Source organism: Salmo salar, chromosome 24 (genome assembly GCF_965601325.2).
Source record: "Salmo salar chromosome 24, fSalSal1, whole genome shotgun sequence".
Taxonomy (NCBI): domain Eukaryota; kingdom Metazoa; phylum Chordata; class Actinopteri; order Salmoniformes; family Salmonidae; genus Salmo; species Salmo salar.
Genome location: NC_138314.1, coordinates 30,386,524 through 30,408,295, shown reverse-complemented (window position 1 = coordinate 30,408,295; position 21,772 = coordinate 30,386,524). Strand labels below are relative to the sequence as shown.

Here is a 21,772-nt window from a genome sequence, read left to right as displayed (position 1 = left end):
CCAGACCGAGGGTGATTGACCGTCATCTTGAACTTCTTCCATTTTCTAATAATTGCACCAACAGTTGTTGCCTTCTCACCAAGCTGCTTGCCTATTGTCCTGTAGAGGTTGGACAGGTTGGAGTCTGTTTGATTGAGTGTGGACAGGTGTCTTTTATACAGGTAACGAGTTCAAACAGGTGCAGTTAATACAGGTAATGAGTGGAGAACAGGAGGGCTTCTTAAAGAAAAACTAACAGGTCTGTGAGAGCCGGAATTCTTACTGGTTGGTAGGTGATCAAATACTTATGTCATGCAGTAAAATGCAAATTAATTACTTAAAAATCATACAATGTGATTTTCTGGATTTTTGTTTTAGATTCCGTCTCTCACAGTTGAAGTGTACCTATGATAAAAATTACAGACCTCTACATGCTTTGTAAGTAGGAAAACCTGCAAAATCGGCAGTGTATCAAATACTTGTTCTCCCCACTGTACATGTACATATTACCTCAATTATCTCGACTAACCTGTACCCCCGCACATCGGTACTGGTACCCCTGTATATAGCCTTGTTATTGTTATTTTATTGTGTTACTTTTTTTCTTATTTTAGTTTAGTTTACTTTTTATTTATTTATTTTTTAGCAAATATTTTCATACTTACTTTTTAAAAATCTGCCTTGTTGGTTAAGGGATTGTAAGCATTTCATGGTTAGGTCTACATCTGTTGTATGTTCCAAATAACACATTTTGATTTGATGATTTAGTTTACCCACCTTTTGTGGAAAAATGCATTGGAAGTACAGATGAAGGATCTTAATTTGAGTCAGTTTGCTACAGCATGAAAATAATCCTGCAGCAACAGGAAATGTGAATTATTATGTGGATTTAATGAATGGACATTTTTGTAGGAAAAATCAAGACAGAAATTTCTAAGTGGAAATTACAAACTTCATAAGCATTTTTAAACCTCAAATACACTACACATTTTAAATCTCCTGCATTGCAGGAAAGTTATCCTGTAACAGGGTGATCAAATTAAGATGTTACTTTTTTCACCGCTACTGGCAATTAGAGTTTTCCCACCTATTTCTTTTTACCACTACATCACTGGTTTATGACTATCCTAAAAGTCCCACTCCAGCCTCCCTAGAACATAATTTATCACCTATTTTATATAACCTTTATTTAACTAGGCAAGTCAGTTAAGAACAAATTCTTATTTACAATGACGGCCTACACTTACTTAACAAAAAGCACATCTCCATACGTGGTCCAGGTGTCCTCTGACATGGTACAAGTGAGGGGGTTGGGTCTTTCCTCTTTTTAGCCTTACATTTTTCCTCTATTGTTCCCGCAAGCAAGGGGGGAGGCCAATGACATCAGAGTGCACCATCAAACCAACTCCTTGAATTGCCAAATCCAATTTCGCAAATATGTCTAAAAAACACTATTTTGCTCAAAACATATATTTTTACCCTTAAGTGTGTGAACTTTACTGTATTGATATGTTGAATATCGTTATGCAACGGGAAAAGTTCAAAATTAGCTGGAGTGGGACTTGAATTCTTCGAGGTTATTGCATCCTTGAACTCATCATTTAGAATAGTAAATGTCATAATCTTTTACACAGTGTCTCCCCTTTAGAACGTCATATTTTCAGAATAACACATTATTCCAAAATCCGACATTTGCAGCTGTTGGACAATTAAACAAACAGGTAAACTCATACACACATAAACACACTGTCACGACTTCCGCCGAAGTCGGTCCCTGTCCTTGTTCGTTCGGCGGTGGACGACACCGGCCTTTTAGCCATTGCCGATCCACTTTTCATTTTCCATTTGTTTTGTCTTTGTTTTACACACCTGGTTTCAATCCCCCAATTACTTGTTCATTATTTAACCCTCTGTTCCCCCGTGTTTGTTTGTGAGTGATTGTTTGTATGTAATACGGTCCGTTATTGTGGGCTAGTTTATTGCCTTTGTATTATTGATTCTTTGAGTAAATATCGTTGTTTACTCATATCTGCTGTCCTGCGCCTGACTCCTCTACACCAGCTACACACAGGCGTATTACACACACACACATCAAACACTTTCTCCTTCTTATGACTTACCCTCACTCCCACTGTCTAACTCTCCATCGATATCCATTCCCACTATAAAAAATATATATACATTGTCAGTCAAAAGCTCTACAAATATTGTGCTTTGTCTTTGAACCATGAAAAATCTCACAATCTTACTGTTTCATGTTTAACAGTATGGATTATGTTCCATGTTATAGTACATCTACAGATAGGATCTTAATTTGAGCACTCTTTTGTTGCTGAGAAATGCAAACTTGTAGTGTATTTGAGGTTTGAAAAGTATTTTAATGTTTGTAATTTCCACTTTGAAATTTCAGACTTGATTTGACCTAATGAAAAATGTATCAACCCCTTCAAAAATGTCCATTAATTATAATCCACATAATAATTTACATTTCTTGTTAATGCAGAATTATTTTCCTGTTGTAGAAAACTGGCTCAAAGTAAGATCTGTAGTAGTTAGTACATCTGTTCCATATTTACTACAAACACATCAAAGAAAGAGAAAAACTGAATACTCTTCAGTGTTCAAGAGAAATTCAAAAGAATAAATATTTCCACTCTGGAAAACAAAATGGATAAATCCTACCCACCCTCTTCCATTTTAATTGCAATGTCATTTTTCTTCCGAGGAGGCATTTTGGCTCAGTGTTGTCCTCTTATTAAGCTCTTCAGTTCAGCCTGCTCTCTCCTTCTCACGGCAGGTAGATCTCAGGTAAGCAGACAGCTGTCACACCTGTGCAGGTACTCACACACTCTGACAGGTGCACCAGTGTTTGGGCTACTAGACTTGCTGTCTCCCTGACAACCACCAATGATAAGAGATTATAATATTTAGGCCTGAAGAAGAAAGACGAAATCTAAAGAGACAATAAAGTGGTAAGAAAAGTGTGTCAATCAAAAAGTCAGTTGATCTCTGACTTACAGCATGTGTGTAGACACAGATACAATACACTCGCACACGCACACACAAGCACTTATACTCACACACCTTAGACACTTGAATTAGTGCCTTAATGTGTACATATAAACCATTAGTCACCTGTTTTGCAGCAGTACATAGTTTTGACAAACAGTTGGAAAATTCACACCAATAAATTCCATCATATACGCAACTCTTACCCTGAAATTTGAAACCATAGCACTATCTATTTATTTTTTTTATTTTTATTTCACCTTTATTTAACCAGGTAGGCTAGTTGAGGACAAGTTCTCATTTACAACTGCGACCTGACCAAGATAAAGCAAAGCAGTGCAACACAAACAACAACACAGAGTTATACATGGAATAAACAAGCGTACAGTCAATAACACAATAGAAAAAAAGGAAGCCTATATACAGTGTGTGCAAATGGCGTGACGAGGTAAGGCATTAAATAGGCCATAGTAGCGAAGTAATTACAATTTAGCAGACTAACAGTGGAGTGACAGATGAGCAGATGAGGATGTGCAAGTAGTGATACTGGTGTGCAAAAGAGCAGAAAAGTAAATCAAAACAATATGGTGATGAGGTAAGTAGATTGGGTGAGCTATTTACTGATGGACTATGTACAGCTGCAGCGATCGGTTAGCTGCTCAGATAGCTGATGTTTAAAGTTAGTGAGGGAAATATAAGTCTCCAGCTTCAGTGATTTTTGCAATTCGTTCCAGTCATTGGCAGCAGAGAACTGGAAGGAAAGGCAGCCAAAGCAGGTGTTGGCTTTGGGGATGACCAGTGAGATATACCTGCTGGAGCGCGTGCTACAGGTGGGTGTTGTTATGGTGACCAGTGAGCTGAGATAAGGCGGAGCTTTACCTAGCAAAGACTTATAGATGACCTGGATCCAGTGGGTCTGGCAACGAATATGTATCGAGGGCCAGCCGACTAGGTCATACAGGTCGCAGTGGTGGGTGGTATAAGGGGCTTTGGTAACCAAATGGATGGCACTGGGATAGACTGCATCCAGTTTGCTGAGTAGAGTGTTGGAAGCTATTTTGTAGATGACATCGCCGAAGTCGAGGATCAGGAGGATAGTCAGTTTTACAAGGGTAAGTTTGGCGGCGTGAGTGAAGGAGGCTTTGTTGCGAAATAGATAGCCGATTCTAGATTTGATTTTGGATTGGAGATGTTAAATATGAGACTGGAAGGAGAGTTTACAGTCTAGCCAGACACCTAGGTATTTGTAATTGTCCACATATTCTAGGTCAGAACCGTCCAGAGTAGTAATGCTAGTGGGGCGGGCGGGTGTGGGCAGCGAATGGTTGAAAAGCATGCATTTGGTTTTACTAGCGTTTAAGAGCAGTTGGAGGCCACGGAAGGAGTGTTGTATGGCATTGAAGCTCATTTGGAGGTTAGTTAATAACACAGTGTCCAAAGAAGGGCCAGATGTATACAGAATGGTGTCGTCTGCGTAGAGGTGGATCAGGGAATCACCCGCAGCAAGAGCGATATCGTTGATATATACAAAAAGAGTCAGCCCGAGAATTGAACCCTGTGGTACCCCCATAGAGACTGCCAGAGGTTCGGACAACAGGCTCTCCGATTTGACACACTGAACTCTGTCTGAGAAGTAGTTGGTGAACCAGGCAAGGCAGTCATTTGAGAAACCAAGGCTATTGAGTCTGCCGATAAGAATACGGTGATTGACAGAGTCGAAAGCCTTGGCCAGGTCGATGAAGACGGCTGCACAGTACTGTCTTTTATCGATGGCGGTTATGATATCGTTTAGTACCTTGAGCGTGGCTGAGGTGCGCCTGTGACCAGCTCAGAATCCGGATTGCACAGCGGAGAAGGTACGGTAGGTTTCGAAATGGTCAGTGATCTGTTTATTACCTTGGCTTTCGAAGACTTTAAAAAGGCAGGGCAGGATGGATATAGGTCTGTAACAGTTTGGGTCTACAGTGTCCTCCCCTTTGAAGAGGGGGATGACCACGGCAGCTTTGCAATCTTTAGGGATCTCGGGCGAGTCCCAACAAAGCAGAGTTAAAAAGAACATGTGTAAATACATATTTTAAATAGTAACACAATGAATAACAATAGTTTGAAAGAACTTGACGGTCATAGGTGATAATGGTGTGAGTTTTCTCTACAAAAAAGTAAGGATAAACATGAAAAAAGTCACAAGACAGCAAAGTCGGTTGGAGCACGTAAGATGTCGACCATCTCCGTCGGCGCCATCTTGAACAAACTCCTGGAACCGCCACACTTCCTGGAACTATGAGGGTGTGATGCTGAAACCCAAGCCCGCTGTATCTTTCCTCCTCTGCGTAGCTCTTCTTCTCCCACCCTCTGTCCTTCTCAAGTTCCCTTCCAGACACCACTGTAGCTGAACAGTACACACAGTGACTTATGCTCCATGTAAGGTCAAAGAGGACAGCAAAGCATATTTACAGGGGGAAATGAGTTACTGTGTTTACGATTATATCCTTTATTATTAAGGACAGTATCTATCAAGTACTGATGATGATGATGAGTGGGAAACAAAGTAAGGTGTTTGCCAATGTTTGTTGAAGTCTGCGGATTGATCTCTAAAAGTGGTTCCAACATGGTTCATTATGATTCGATTGAGAAGTTGAAAATGCTTTCCTGGACCAGTTGATCTGGGGACCAATGTTCCATTTACCAGAACTTCTTCACAACTACTATTCATGGACCTGTTGAGAATGTATGCAATTCTACACACAACCTCTGATAATATCAAATTGGGCAAGAAAATAAAGCTGACTGATGGCAAGGTGGGAGAGAGAAATCAGTGCCCTTAATTGCCAGTGGTTAATAAGTGATGCCTGTCTGTAGTACTATAACATTGAGATATCCGGTAATCAAGAACCATGCGGTCATTGTTCGGATATCTTGTCCAAGGCAAACACAGTCCTCTCTCACTAGGTAAACAATTAAAGGGGAATTAAACTCAAAAATCTAACATTTTCCAGACCATAAAAATGTAGTTTTTCCTATGGTTTTGCATTAACATGGACCCAAAGGACATCACATTTTGTTCATCTATAATTTTAAAGAGGTGTAATTTTGAGAGTTACAAACTGATAAAAATCTTAAACCTTGGCTATGAATAAATCGATGTAGGCCTAGATTCTAACTGATTAAGCCTATTCAGACTAGAGTGGGATGATAGAAAGTGTTTCAATTTGTGGTGTTTTATTCTGTTTTCTGCCATAGGACTACTGTACAGTGCTGGCGTTGTAGACCATGTAGCGCCGTCTACTTGCTCAGTTTGTGTGTTCTAGCGCTGTCTACTATACAGCCTATTGCATATGTCTCAGTAGCAAATACTGCTTACATTTTGAAGCAATAATCAGTAATCACAAGGTGTTTGTAATGTTATTGTCATAATGCTAGGATGGTAGAGGGCGGGTGGGGGAGGTGGCTGGGGCTAGGGCTGGGGTGGTACAGCAGTAGTGGGCCGGTGTGGCTGAGATGCGAGAACCTAATTTCATTCTCAGGGCTGACCTGGTGAATAATGCAAGGTAACCAGAGACATGGGCTCTATGTAGTTAACACAGCTAATGCCACACTTCCTGCAATTATTAGGGCATGATGCTGAAACCCAAGCCTCGCTGTATCGCTCCTCCTCTGGGTAGCTCTTCTCCCACCCTCTGTCCTTCTCAAGTTCCCTTCAAGACACCACTGTAGCTGAACAGTACACAGTGACTTATGCTCCCTGTAAGATCAAAGAGGACAGCAAAGCATATTTACAGGGGGAAATTAGTTACTGTGTTTATGATTATATCCTTTAATATTAAGGACAGTATCTATCAAGTACTGATGAGGATGATGACAACGAGTGGGAAACAAAGTATGGTGTTTGCCAGTGTTCGTTGAAGTCAGTGGATTGGCCTCTAAAAGTCATTCCAGTTCATTATGGTTCGATTGAGAAGTTCAACATGCTTTCCAGGACCACTTGATCTGGGGATCATGGTTCCATTTACCAGAAGTTCTTTACAACTACTTTTCATAGACCTGTTGAAAATGTATGAAATTCCACACACAACCTCTGATAATATCCAAGTGAGCAAGAAAACGTGGGAGAGAAATATCAGTGCCTGTGATGCTCTGACATATCACGTCACCCTTCTTTAAGGGTGATTGATATGTGATGCCTGTAAGTAACAAGAACATCAGCCACGCTCAAGGTCCTAAACGATATCATAACCGCCATCGATAAAAGACAATATTGTGCAGCTGTCTTCATCGACCTGGCCAAGGCTTTCTACTCTGTCAATCACCACATTCTTATCGGCAGACTCAACAGCCTTGGTTTCTCAAATGACGGCCTCGCTTGATTCACCAACTACTTCTCAGACAGAGTTCAGTGTGTCAAATCGGAGGGCCTGTTGTCCGGACCTCTGGCAGTCTCTATGGGGGTGTCACAGGGTTCAATTCTCGGGCCGACTCTTTTCTCTGTATACATCAATGATGTTGCTCTTGCTGCTGGTGATTCTCTGATCCACCTCTATGCAGACGACACCATTTTGTATACTTCTAGCCCTTCTTTGGACAGTGTGTTAACTAACCTCCAGACGAGCTTCAATGCCATACAACTCTCCTTCCGTGGCCTCCAACTGCTTTTAAATGCAAGTAAAACTAAATGCACGCTCTTCATCCAATCGCTGCCCGCACCTGCCCGCCAGTCCAGCATCACTGCTCTGGACGGTTCTGACTTAGAATATGTGGACAACTACAAATACCTAGGTGTCTGGCTAGACTGTAAACTCTCCTTCCAGACTCACATTAAGCACCTCCAATCCAAAATTAAATCTAGAATCGGCTCCCTATTTTGCAACAAAGCGTCCTTCACTCATGCTGCCAAACATACCCTCGTAAAACTGATTATCCTACTGATCCTTGACTTCGGCGATGTCATTTACAAAATAGCCTACAACACTCTACTCAGCAAATTGGATGCAGTCTATCACAGTGCCATCTGTTTTGTCATCAAAGCCCCATATACTACCCACCACTGCGACCGGTATGCTCTCGTTGGCTGGCCCTCGCTTCATATTCGGCGCCAAACCCACTGGCTCCAGTGTCACGCCCTGACCAGTAATAGGGATTATTTGTTATTGTAGTTTGGTCAGGAAGTGGCAGAGGGTATTTGTTTTATGTGGTTCGGGGGTTATGTGTATGTAGAGGGGTGTTGTATTTTTGTGTTCCGGGGTTTTTGGATTATGTTCTTGTTTTGGTATTCTAGGTTTTTCTAGTTTGTGTATTTCTTTGTTGGTCTGTGTGGTTCTTGATCAGGAACAGCTGTACATCGTTGTTCCTGATTGAGAGTCATATTTAGGGAGCTTGTTTTCACCTGTTTGTTTGTGGGTAGTTGTATTTGCACTGCTGTTTGTTTAGCCTGCAAATCTTTTAAGCTGTCATTCTTTGTTTATTGTTTTTTCTGTGTTCGCTATAATAAATATAACTATGAGCACGCAACCCGCTGCACCTTGGCCAAATCTCTACGACTACCGTGACAGAACTACCCACCATCAACCACGGACCAAGCAGCGGGGAAAGGAGCAGCAGGAGAAGAATTATATGGACTATCTGGAAACCTGGACATGGGAGGAAATTCTGGACGGGGCTGGACCTTGGCATCAGGCTGGGGAATACCGCCGCCCACCGGAGGAAATAGAGGCAGCCAAGGCGGAACGACGCCGGTATGAGGCATTATACGCGCCGATGGGGAAGCCGGAGAGGCACCCCCAATCATTTTTTTGGGGGGGGGGGGGCACACGGGTAGTTTGGCTGGGCCAAGGGTGAGCCCTAAGCCAGCTCCCCGTGGTTATTATGGGGAACATATGGAGTGGAGAGCGCCGAGGTATGCTGAAGTGCGCACGATCTCGCCCATACGCACGCACAGTCCGGTGCGAGTGATCCCAGCCCCTCGCAAGTGCCGTGCTAGAGTGGGCATCCAGCCTGGTAGGAGGATGCCTGTGCAGCGCATCTGGTCACCGGTGCGCCTCCTAGGTCCAGGCTACCCTACGCCCGCTCTACGCACGGCAACCATCAGGCCCCTGCACAGCCCAGTTCGCCCTGTGCCAGCACTTCGCTTGTGCAGGGCTACTAGTTCCATCCAGCCAGGACGGGTTGTGCAGGATGTGCGATCAAGACCGCCAGTGCGTCTCCATGGCCCGGTATATCCAGTACCGCCACCACGCACCAGGCCTCCAGTACGTCAGCCCAATCCAATTCAGCCTGTTCCCGCTCCTCGCACTAGCCTTGAAGTGCGTGTCTCCAGTCTGATACCTCCAGTACCAGCCCCACGCACTAGGCTTCCAGTGCATCAGCCCAGTCCAGTATGTCCTGTGCCCGCTCCTCGCACTAGCCTTAAAGTGCGTGTCTCCAGTCTGGTACCTCCACTACCAGCCCCACGCACTAGGCTTGCAGTGCGTCAGCTCAGTCTCGAGCTTCTGACGACAGTGCCCCGTCCAGAGTGTCCGACGACAGTGCCCCGTCCAGAGTGTCCGGCGACAGTACACCATCCAGAGTGTCCGACGACAGTGCCCCGTCCAGAGTGTCCGGCGACAGTACACCGTCCAGAGTGTCCGACGACAGTGCCCCGTCCAGAGTATCCGGCAACAGTACCCCGTCCAGAGTATCCGGCAACAGTACCCCGTCCAGAGTATCCGGCAACAGTGTATAGTCCGGAACCGAGTGAGATGGCCTACAGTCCAGAACCAGTTGAGACGGCCTACAGTCCGGAACCGAGTGAGATGGCCTACAGTCCGTAACCTGTTGAGACGGCCTACAGTCCGGAACCGAGTGAGACGGCCTACAGTCCGGAACCGAGTGAGACGGCCTACAGTCCGGAACCGAGTGAGTCTGCCTACAGGCCAGAGCTCCTAGAGTCGTCCTACAGTCCGGAGCTCCTTGAGTCGCCCTACAGTCCGGAGCTTCCAGAATCGCTCTACAGTCCGGAGCTCCGAGAGTACAGTCCAGGGTCTACAGGGACACAAGTCAGGCCGAGGTATTTGGGAGGAGTGGACTGGTCAGGGGGTGATCTTAGGCCCGAGCCTAAGCCACCTCCACTGTAGGAGGTTTGGGGAGGGGTGGTGTAGCACAGGAGCCGTCGTTGACGGCAGCCACCCTCCCTTCCCTCCCTTTAGTTAGGGGTTTACTTTTTTTTTTTTTTGAGGTGCATACGGGGTCTGCACCTTTGGGGGGGGGGGGGGGGGGGGGGGGGGTAATGTCACATCCTGACCAGTAATAGGGATTATTTGTTATTGTAGTTTGGTCAGGACGTGGCAGAGGGTATTTGTTTTATGTGGTTCGGGGGTTATGTGTATGTAGAGGGGTGTTGTATTTATGTGTTCCGGGGTTTTTGGTGTATGTTCTTGTTTTGGTATTCTAGGTTTTTCTAGTTTGTGTATTTCTTTGTTGGTCTGTGTGGCTCTCGATCAGGAACAGCTGTACATCGTTGTTCCTGATTGAGAGTCATATTTAGGGAGTTTGTTTTCACCTGTTTGTTTGTGGGTAGTTGTATTTGCACTGCTGTTTGTTTAGCCTGCAAATCTGTTAAGCTGTCGTACTTTGTTTATTGTTTTTTCTGTGTTCGCTATAATAAATATAACTATGAGCACGCAACCCGCTGCGCCTTGGTCAAATCTCTACGACTACCGTGACATCCAGGTCATCTATAAGTCTTTGCTAGGTAAAGCCCCGCCTTATCTCAGCTCACTGGTCACCATAGCAGCATCCACCTGTAGCACGCGCTCCAGCAGGTATATTTCACTAGTCACCCCCAAAGCATATTCCTCCTTTGGCTGCCTTTCCTTACAGTTCTCTGCTGCCAATGACTGGAACGAATTGCAAAAATCACTGAAGCTGGAGACTCATATCTCCCTCACTAACTTTAAGCACCAGCTGTCAGAGCAGCTCACAGATCACTGCACCTGTACATAGCCCATCTGTAAATAGCTCATCCAACTACTTGATCCCCATATTGTTATTTATTTTATTGCTCCTTTGCACCCCAGTATCTCTGCTTGCACATTCATCTTCTGCACATCTATCACTCCTGTGTTTAATTGCTAAATGGTAATTACTTCGCCACTATGGCCTATTTATTGCCTTATCTCCCTAATCTTACCTCATTTGCACACACTGTATATAGATTTTTTATATTGTGTTATTGACTGTACGTTTGTTTATTCCATGTGTAACTCTTGTGTTTGTGTCACACTGCTTTGCTTTATCTTGGCCAAGTTGCAGTTGTAAATGAGAACTTGGTCTCAACTGGCCTACCTGATTAAATAAAGGTGAAATAAAAAAACTAATATAAAAAATTTCCCAGGACATAGACATATCTGATATTGGCAGAAAGCTTACATTCTTGTTAATCTAACTGCACTGTCCAATTTACAGTAGCTATTACAGTGAAAGAATACCATGCTATTGTTTGAGGAGAGTGCACAATTTGAACATAAGAAGTTATTAATAAATAAATTAGGCACATTTGGGCAGTCTTGATACTACATTTTGAACAGAAATGCAATGGTTCATTTGCTCAGTCTAAAACTTTGCACGTACACTGATGCCATCTAGTGGCCAAAATCTAAATTGCACCTGGGCTGGAATAATACATTATTGCCTTTCTCTTGCATTTCAAATATGATGGTACAAAAGAATGGTTGGTTTTTTCTTTGTATTTTCTTTTACCAGATCTATTGTGTTATATTCTCCTACATTCCTTTCACGTTTCCATAAACTTCAAAGTGTTTCCTTTCAAATGGTACCAAGAATATGCATATCCTTGCTTCAGGACCTGACCTAAAGGCAGTAAGACTTGGGTATGTCATTTTAGGCGAAAATTGAAAAAAGGAGGTAATCCTTAAGAGGTTTTAAGAAAGCAGAGCAGCGCTTTAGTATGGACATACTTCTCCCCATCTTAGCTACTGTTGTATCAATATGTTTTGACCATGACAGTTTACAATCCAGGGTTACACCAAGCAGTTTAGTCATCTCAATTTCCACATTATTTATTCCAAGATTTTGTTGAGGTTTAGTGAATGATTTGTCCAATACAATGCTTTTAGTTTTAGAAATATTTAGGGCTAACTTATTCCTTGCCACCCACTCTGAAACTAACTGCAACTCTTTGTTATGTTTTGCAGTCATTTCAGTCACTGTAGTAGCATTACATTTACATTACATTTAAGTCATTTAGCAGACGCTCTTATCCAGAGCGACTTACAAATTGGTGCATTCACCTTATGATATCCAGTGGAACAATCACTTTACAATAGTGCATCTAAATCTTTTAAGGGGGGGGGTTAGAAGGATTTATCCTATCCTAGGTATTCCTTAAAGAGGTGGGGTTTCAGGTGTCTCCGGAAGGTGGTGATTGACTCCGCTGTCCTGGCGTCGTGAGGGAGCTTGTTTCACCATTGGGGTGCCTGTAGCAGACGTGTATAGTGTTGAGTCATCCGCATACATAGACACTCTGGCTTTACTCAGTCAGTGGCATGTCGTTAGTAAAGATTAGTAGTCTAAACACTGAGATGCAGTGCCTTAGACCGTTGCACCACTCAGGATCCCCAAAATAAGCGCCTGTTGTGTTCAGTGATTTAAGCAAATAAACACCCAAGTCTATTAATTGAAGTTAAGGTATTTCATCTCAGAGTCTATACCAAGGCCGGAGATAGAAACACAATCATGTATTGATAAACAAACATTGAACAACAATTCTCATTTTGCATAGAATTGTGGGTTGTATGCAGCATTTCTTTTTAAATTGTGCAATTATTTTTACATGTGCTCATTTGCCAGGTCACTCCTACAATCATTTGGACCTCAAAACATGTTTTATTTATTTTTTTGTATTCTATCAGAAAACTGAGTTTGGCCAATATGTTTTTTGGGTGCATTTTCCAATTTGTTAGGGGCCTAATCCTAACAGGGTGGAACCTAACAAGGTTGACATTTTGAGCCTAAATTAGCTCTCTGAGTGAGCAAGATTGAGCTAGCTACAGCTACAGTGCATTTGGAAAGTATTCAGACCCCTTGACTTTTTCCATATTTTCTCACATTAAAGCTTTATTTGAAAATAGATTAAATAGTTTTTTTTCCCTCAATCTATACCCAGTACACCATAATGACAAAGCAAAAACAGGTTTTTAGATTTTTTTTGCGAATGTATTAAAAACAAAACTGAAATATAACATTTACATAAATATTCAGACCCTTTACTCAGTACTTTGTTGAAGCACCTTTGGCAGCGATTACAGCCTTAAGTCTTCTTGGCTACAAGCTTGGCACAGTTGGATTTGGGGAATTTCTCCCATTCTTCTCTGCATATCCTCTCAAGCTTGTCAGGTTGGATGGGGAGCATTGCTGCCCAGCTATTTTCAGGTCTCTCCAGAGATGTTCGATCAGGTTCAAATCCGGGCTCTGGCTGGGCCACTCAAGGACATTCAGAGACTTGTCCCGAAGCGACTCCTGTGTTGTCCTTGCTGTGTGCTTAGGGTTGTTGTCCTGTTGAAAGGTGAACCTTCGCCCCAGTCTGAGGTCCATAGTGCTCTGGAGAAGATTTTCATTATGGATCTCTCTGTACTTTGCTCCGTTCATCTTTCCATCAACCCTGACTAGTCTCCCAGTCCCTGCCACTGAAAAACATCCCCACAACATGATGCTGCCACCACCATGCTTCACCATAGGGATGGTGCCAGGTTTCCTCAAGATGTGATTGGCATTCAGGCCAAAGAGTTCAATCTTGGTTTCATCGGACCAGAGAATCTTGTTTCTCATGGTCAGTCCTTTAGGTGCCTTTTGGCAAACTCCAAGCGGGCTGTCATGTGCCATTTACTGAGGAGTGGTGTCCGTCTGGACACTCTACCATAAAGGCCTGATTGGTGGAGTGCTACAGAGATGATTGTCCTTCTGGAAGTTTCTTCTATCCCCACAGAGGAACTCAGGAGCTCTGTCAGAGTGATCTTCGGGTTCTTGGTCACCTCCCTGACCAAGGCCCTTCTCTTCCGATTGCTCAGTTTGGCCAGGCGGCCAGCTTTAGGAAGAGTCTTGGTGGTTCCAAACTTCTTCGATTTAAGAATGATGGAGGCCACTGTTTTCTTGGGGACCTTCAATGCCGCATACATACTTTTTTTTTTGGTACCCTTCCCCAGATCTGTGCCTCGACAAAATCCTGTCTCGGAGCTCTACAGGCAATTCCTTCGACCTCATGGCTTGGTTTTTCTCTGACATGCTCTTTCAACTGTGGGACCTTATATAGACAGGTGTGTGTAACAATTCCTTAACGCTAGCCTATCAATAAACACTAAGGTGTTGAAGTGTAGCATGTGCTTAGAACAATCCCACTGCAATGTATGATGCAATGATGTCTTGCAAGAAAAATCCTACCACACCGTAGTATGGCAGTGCAAATTCAGTGTTCTCCAAGGAAAGGAAATCTTCGCATGCAAATCTTCGTATTGGTGTCCTGGGTTCGGGCGGCTCACCATCCTTGGTGGAACTGAGTCCATACTCAAAAATCCTGACCAAATCCCGGCGTCAATCTTTCCCTTAAGCCCTTCACAGCACGTTTGTATCCTCATTGAAGATAAGTGAGTGTTAATATATAGTTCTCTCTTTTAGTTCAGTTTTATATAACTTCAACGATTTGAAACATAGTTTTTCTTCCATGGAATGGCGGTACCTCTTCACGCTCCGTTCTAGTTCTTTTTCAGCATGTTGGCGCCGACTGGTGTATAACGTGAAGTTAGGAGAGGGACTAAGAGAATATTGAGTTTTTATTGGCTCAAAATAAACTGCTTGTCATGCATCTTCTGACAGCTGATTTGTAATATCTGTCAACTTAAACATTTTAATAGCAATATAGTATAATATGTTTGGTTACTGGAATCGCACTAGTAACGATAAGTATTCAACATTAGCTGACCTGCATTACATGTGCCTTTCAAAATCATGTCTAATCAATTCAATTTACCACAGGGGGACTCCAGTCAAGTTGTAGAAACATCTCAAGGATGATTAATGGAAACAGGATGCACCAGAGCTCAATTTTGAGTCTCATAGCAAAGGGTCTGAATACTAATGTAAATACTATTTCTGTTTTCTAAAAACTGTTTTCACTTTGTCATTATGGGGTATTGTGTGTAGATAAGGAAAACATGTTTTTCATTCATTTTAGAATAAGGCAATAACGTAACAAAATGTGGAAAAAGTCAAGGGGTCTGAATACTTTCCGAATCATTGTGTTTTAACTTTTTTTCTCTACAATATAGTCTAACAGGGTGGGCATTTATGAGTGGAACCTACAGACTAACAACATGAAATATAGATAAATCTGTTTATTTTTATTCAGCTTTGCACCATAGTTTTCCCACCAAAGAAATTATGACACTTCCTGCATGTCAGGTCATTGTAGGAAGGGGGTGTTTTCTTAAACGGAGAATGACAACAAACTAACAGGGTGAAAAGTGGTATCAGGGACATACAGAAAATCTTTAATAAAATTAAAATAAAGATGATAATCATGAAAAAAACGTAATTGATGATAGGACTAAAACATAATGATGAAATATTTTATTATATATTTATGGCTTATAAGTTGATAAATGACACCTGGGGACATGGCAAAAACGCCTACATCCACTGACAAAAAGTGTTTAAAATGCATAAAATTCCCTTTCAGGCTCCATATTTTGGTGTTTTTAAGGTAAAGGACACCTGACCTTATATTTAAAGCCTTTTGGAATCCACATTTTACATTAAATAAGAACAGATATTTCCTGGGGACAGAAAAGGCACAGCATCGAAGGAATGATCCTATCGGTAGAAATGTGTTCAACATCCACTGAAGTAGCTAGCAAGTTTATACAGTAGTTGCATTGGTAACAGTCCTAGCTTGCTATTATGACAATGTAATTCAACAATGCCAATTCCACTTTTGCTTTAAAAAGCAGCTCAAACATAGAACATGCAAGAATGGAATTCATAGCCATTGAATTATACCATGCATTATAGGGAAATAACGCATGCTCTAGAATGCCCTTCAAGCCAATCAGAAACATGTATTCAACAATGCCATGGGGGTCAATAAGAAATAATTTGTTTTCCCAATTTGTGGGCATGGTCGAGGGGAATTCCTTACTATCACGTGAATATCGAGTATTGGAGTATTACACTGTATAATGTATTAACTCATCATAATGTAAAAAAAAACATAATTTTTTATGTAATAGAACTGGATAATAATAAATTTCTGGATAATATAATAAAACTGTTATTAAGATAATATTTGTTTCCATAATATAAGAACTTGATAGATTCATTAGTTAGTATAATGTTATCAGGTCAATAACATTTTGACCTGTCAGTGTCAAAATGTTTTATGTTGCTTAGTGTGCAGAATAGTTAGAACAAATTAATTAGAAAGTAGTACAAATGAATTTAGCACCAATTCAAAAAGTAACACTGGTACAGTCACAGTTCACATAACACTGTTTGAAAAAAAAGGTCCATTAGAACTGTACCTGGTAATAAGGAATCCCTATTACCAGATGCAATATCTCTGATTTCAGTCTGGTCTTAAAGACTATACGTAACATAGTAAATGTAAATCCGGGACACTCAAATTAGTCTGATATGTTACGTTTGGTATGGTTACATGAGAGAGAAGGTTACTTAAGGCAAAAACAAAAGGAGGGTGGTTGGTCGGGCGAATAACGCAAATGTCTAGTAATCCAAAAGTATTCGAATGTCATCACGTTCAACTTTGGGATTTTAAATAATTACTACTTTGCAACTACTTAGCATGTTAGCTAACCCTTCCCCTAACCATAACCTTAACCCTTTTAGCGAACCCTAACCTTAGGTTAAAGGGATAACTCCTAACCTTAACCCAGCCCCTAACCCCTAACCCCTAGCCTAGCTAACATTATCCATTAAGTTAACGTTAGCATTAGCCACCTAGCTAACGTTAGCAACAACAAATTGGAATTTGTAACATATAAATAAAGGTTAAATAAATATCATACGTTTTGAAAATCTGTAGCATGTTGTACGAATTGCAATTCGTAACATATCATACAAAATGGATGATGGACATCCACAAATTAATACATACCATACTAAATGGAATGTCACGGATTTATGTACATAATAATACGAAATGCTCTGAGAACAGGTTGCTGATTTTAAAGTCACTTTAAGTGTCTTTTACTTTCTGTCTCTGACATCAGAGAATGCAGGGCTGGTGTGTGTGTGTCTCTATAAAGTACTTGCCATTTCCACATTTGTGACAGCAGTCATACTCTGTGTCTCTGAGTTTGGGACCCTCTGAACTCTGGGTGCTGGTTGCAGTTGATTACCTGGTAGGGTCTCAGGCATTCTGTGGATCTAGTGGCAGGAGGGGGAATATGATAGCCACTCTTTCTCCACCCTCATTTTCTCCTCTATCTCCTTAGAAAGGAACAGAGGAGAGGACATGAATTATGTAATAACTTGGTGTGAATCAAAGTTTCAGAAACAAAACAAAAATGCTAATTAAGCATTTTTTCACAATTAATTTTTCCATCTGTGATTTTAGAACTACTTCATGTACGGTCTGTTTCGTGTAGGCTTACCCTGGCGTGATGTTTTGATAACATGCAAATCTCTGTCAGACAAGGTAACTTTTATCAATAATTAGCATTAAGAATATTTGAAAGTCAATTGAGGCGAATATATTTATAAGTCACCGTGTCCGAGAGAGAATTACACGGCTATCAAAATGTCACGCCAAGGTAAGCCTACACCAAACACACAATTAATTCACATTTTTTGCAAAATTCATAATGTGAAAAATGAATGGAGGAAAAACCATTGGAACGATTTCCATGTTTTTATTGGTATTATGACATGTCCACTGTGGCGGACTATTCTTTTCACCCCTATGAGATTGCTGAGGCATTGTTTCGCTGTCGCCGTGGCAATTCTAACCCAGCTTTTCAAGCCTCCTTTCAGTGCTGCTATATTACTCTTCTTCTTGCTCTCTTTATTTTGCTGGGGGGGCAGAAGCAGCTACTGTACAGGAATGGCACCAAACTTTATGACCGATATTACAGGGATCACATAATGTTTTGTTTACGCAGTGGCTGTGGTTCCGTAACTTCCTCGAATTCCCCACCCAAAAAAATGTCAAAATGCTACTTGTCTGCCTCCTGCTTATGTTTTTGATATTTGTAATATTGTAGCTTAGATATACTGTCATAGCCTAAATCCCTGGCTATTCCCTATAACATGTAGTTCAACTAGTAATGTAACTACATTTTGCAGAAGCTTAGTGGTAGTTTAACTCAATTCAAATCTAGGTAGTGTTTTCAGTAGTTAATTACTTGTTTGCCATGTAGTGGTGTATCTATAACTACTGGAACTACACTACTTTTTTGGCAAAAATAAAATATGAGGGAAGTAGGTAAGAATTTCCTATCTTTTTCGCCGTCAGACCTGCCTAATTCTCACTTGAAACGTTTGTGTTTAATAGGCTAAACTACACATTATGTAAACATCTGACTCCAGAGTGCTCTGTTCTTGCAATTTGTAGTCTATGACATTCAAAGTAGTTTTAGTTAATTAAACTATATTTTTCTTAAGGGTAGCTTAACTTCTTCCAGGGTGAAGTAATTGGTAGCTTGGTAAACTATAAACTATTTTCAGAGTAGGTTCCCCAACACTGCATTTTGAAATGTTTATTAAAATCGCAGCGAAATGGGCTGTCTATCAGATAATGTAAACTGTGGGACCCTTGTTATTGACCAGTGAAATTAAATACTCTGGCAGTTGCTGCTCTCTCATGGACAGACTATGTCAGTGCAAGTACCACACACGGGCTATAATAGAAAAAGACAGTGTGAGAACCTTTTCATTAAGACTACCAGTTTGAAGTTTCTTCCTTAACTCCTGGTTGGCTTATTTGTAGCTTTTGGATATAGACTGCTGAAATAAATGGCATAACTGTGTGGGGGGGAGACAAACACCAAATATTATTTTTTACATTGCTATCTTGTATATATTCCACATAAAATAGGTAGACAGTCTATAGCCTGGGGACTGCCATGTGAAGCAATAGCCCTGACTACTCAAACCATGAGCAGCAGGAAAGGACGCACCAGGCCAGGGTTGGAGGTGTAGCTGAACACCTTCCCTAACCAGGCTGGGAGATCAGATTCCAGCATCTCCTGGATCACATCAAACATGCGGCTCTTCCCACTGCAATCAGAGATGAGAAACTGTCATCACACAACAACTGGCAATCAGGCTGTCAGGCTAGGAAAGCATGATTCTGAACATTAAGGGGCGGTTTACCGTGCACAGATTAAGCCTAGTCCTGGACTAAAAAACAAGCTCTTTTGAGAATCTCCATTGAAAATTATGTTTTTAGTCCAGGGCCAGGCTTCATTTTTGTCTGGGAAACTGCCCCTAAAGGTTACTGAATAACCCACACCCCAGACTGAAACCTGTGTGCGTGCGAGCGTGCTTGCATGTGTGTGTGCGCATGTTTACATGCGTGTTTTGTCATATACAGAATACAGGTGTTTCTCTGTTACATGAAGGGGCCACAGTGGAAAGAGGGGATGGTGACTATGGTATAGATGGAGGCAGCGTTGAGCGGAAGAGGGTGACCAGTAGCATAGCCATGTAGAAGTTGTTGGAACCTGAGGCCTTGTACACCCTCTCCTAGGGAACGATACAGCACATGACGGCCCAGCACCTCAGGTACATTGAAACATGCCGTCTCAATCAGAGGTGTAAAAATACTTTAAAGTACTACTTAAGTTGTTTTTGGGGTATCTGTATTTTACTTTACAAATTAATAAAAAATGAAAAGCTGAAATGTCTTGAGTCGATAACTATTCAACCCATCTGTTATGGCATGTCACGTCCTGGCCAGTATATAAGGTTAATTGTTTTGTAGTTTGGTCAGGGCGTGGCAGGGGGTATTTGTTTTATGTGGTTCGGGGTGGTGTGTTTGTGTAAAGGGTGTTTGATTTAGTATTTCCGGGTTTTGGTTTATGTTTAGTTAATTATATGGTTAGTCTAGTGTGTGTGTTTCTATGTTTGGTTGATTGGGGTTGGGACTCTCAGTTGAAGGCAGGTGTTGTCTATCTGCCTTTGATTGAGAGTCCCATATATTAGGGTGTGTTTGTATGTGTTATTTGTGGGTGATTGTTCTGTGTGTAAGCCGTATGCTTTACCAGACTGTTTGTAGTTGTTTCGTTTTGTAATTTTGTATGTTCATTTTTGTAGTTAATAAAAATCAAGATGAGCATACACGTACCTGCTGCGTATTGGTCCTCCTTCACCGACGACAACCGTGACATGGCAAGGCTAAATAAGTTAAGGAGTAAATATTAGTTTAACAAGTCACAAAATAAGTTTCTTGGACTCTGTGTGCAATAAAAGTGTTTAACATGATTTTTGAATGACTACCTCATCTCTGTACCCCACACATACAGATAATTGTAAAGTCCCCCAGTCAAGCAGTGAATTTCAAAGACAGGTTCAACCACAAAGATCAGGGAGGTTTTCCAAATGCGTCGCAAAGAAGGCCAGCTATTGGTAGATGGGTAAAAATAAAAAAGCAGACATTGAATATCCTTTTGAGCATGGTGAAGTTATTAATTACACTTTGGATTGTGTATCAATACACCCGGTTACTACAGATACAGGCATCCTTCCTAACTCAGTCGCAGGAGAAGAAGGAAACCACTCAGGGATTTCACCATGAGGCCAATGGTGACTTTAAAACAGTTAGAGTTTAATGACTATGACAGGAGAAAACTGAGAATGGATGAACAACATTGTAATTACTCCACAATACTAACCTAATTGGCAGTGTGAAAAGAAGGAAGCCTGTACAGAATAAAAATATTCCAAAACATGCATCCTGTTTGCAACAAGGCACAAAATACTGGAATAAATGTGACAAAGCAATTTACTTTTTGTCCTGAATACAAAGTGTTTTGGATTTCACCCAAAAATAACATATTACTGAGTACCACTCTCGATTTGGGATATACATCGAAAATAAGGTCTGAGGTTAACACAGGTTTAGGAGATCTTATACGTTTTGTTCTATGAGATAATATCAGTCAGTTAATATGACCTTTATGAATTATGAAGTCTTTGTGATTTATGTGCTTTTTAAAATCACATAAATGCTTAAAAATTCACAAAATGATGTTAGCTGATTCAAATGATCGCATAGCACAAAATGTTTAAGATCTCCTAAACCTGTGTTTACCACCGACCTTGTTTTTGGCGTTTATCCAAAAACCCTACAAAAAAAATGTTTTCCCATAGGCCTTGTCTAATGAACCATGGTGGAGTTAGTGCCTACAAAAAGACACTATTGCTCTCTATACATTAATACATTAATGTACACTCAAACACAGAGACATGTAAGAACATTTTGCATTAATAATTCAAAAGGAACTGTAAACAGGCATTACCCAGGGATTATCACGGACAACTCCTTGCTATCAACCAATCAGCATCCAGGATCCAAACAACCCATTTTATCATTAGGCTAAATGACTGCCAACATTTTAATAAAATGATTAACGACATGTTTTCATTAAATACATTATTTTAATGAATACATTTGTTTTATTTTTGAGGGCCACTTTGAGGACCAATGAGAGCAGTAGTCATAAAGGTACTCACTTCCTTATCACCACCATGTAGCTGTAGGCCACAGTTCCCATGGCAACCA

The 21,772-nt window shown here is 41.3% G+C and overlaps 1 protein-coding gene across 1 annotated transcript in view; it reads right to left on the bottom strand.

Moving 5' to 3' along the window:
- Window positions 1-2,136, bottom strand: part of LOC106585352 (transmembrane channel-like protein 2-B) — a 28,141-nt gene extending 26,005 nt beyond the window's left edge. Inside the window, exon 1 of the mRNA XM_082968382.1 lies at window positions 2,100-2,136. Within this exon, the coding sequence (XP_082824508.1) occupies window positions 2,100-2,136 (37 nt within the window). The remainder of the gene's footprint in view (window positions 1-2,099) is intronic.
- Between the last annotated feature and the right edge of the window lie 19,636 nt (window positions 2,137-21,772).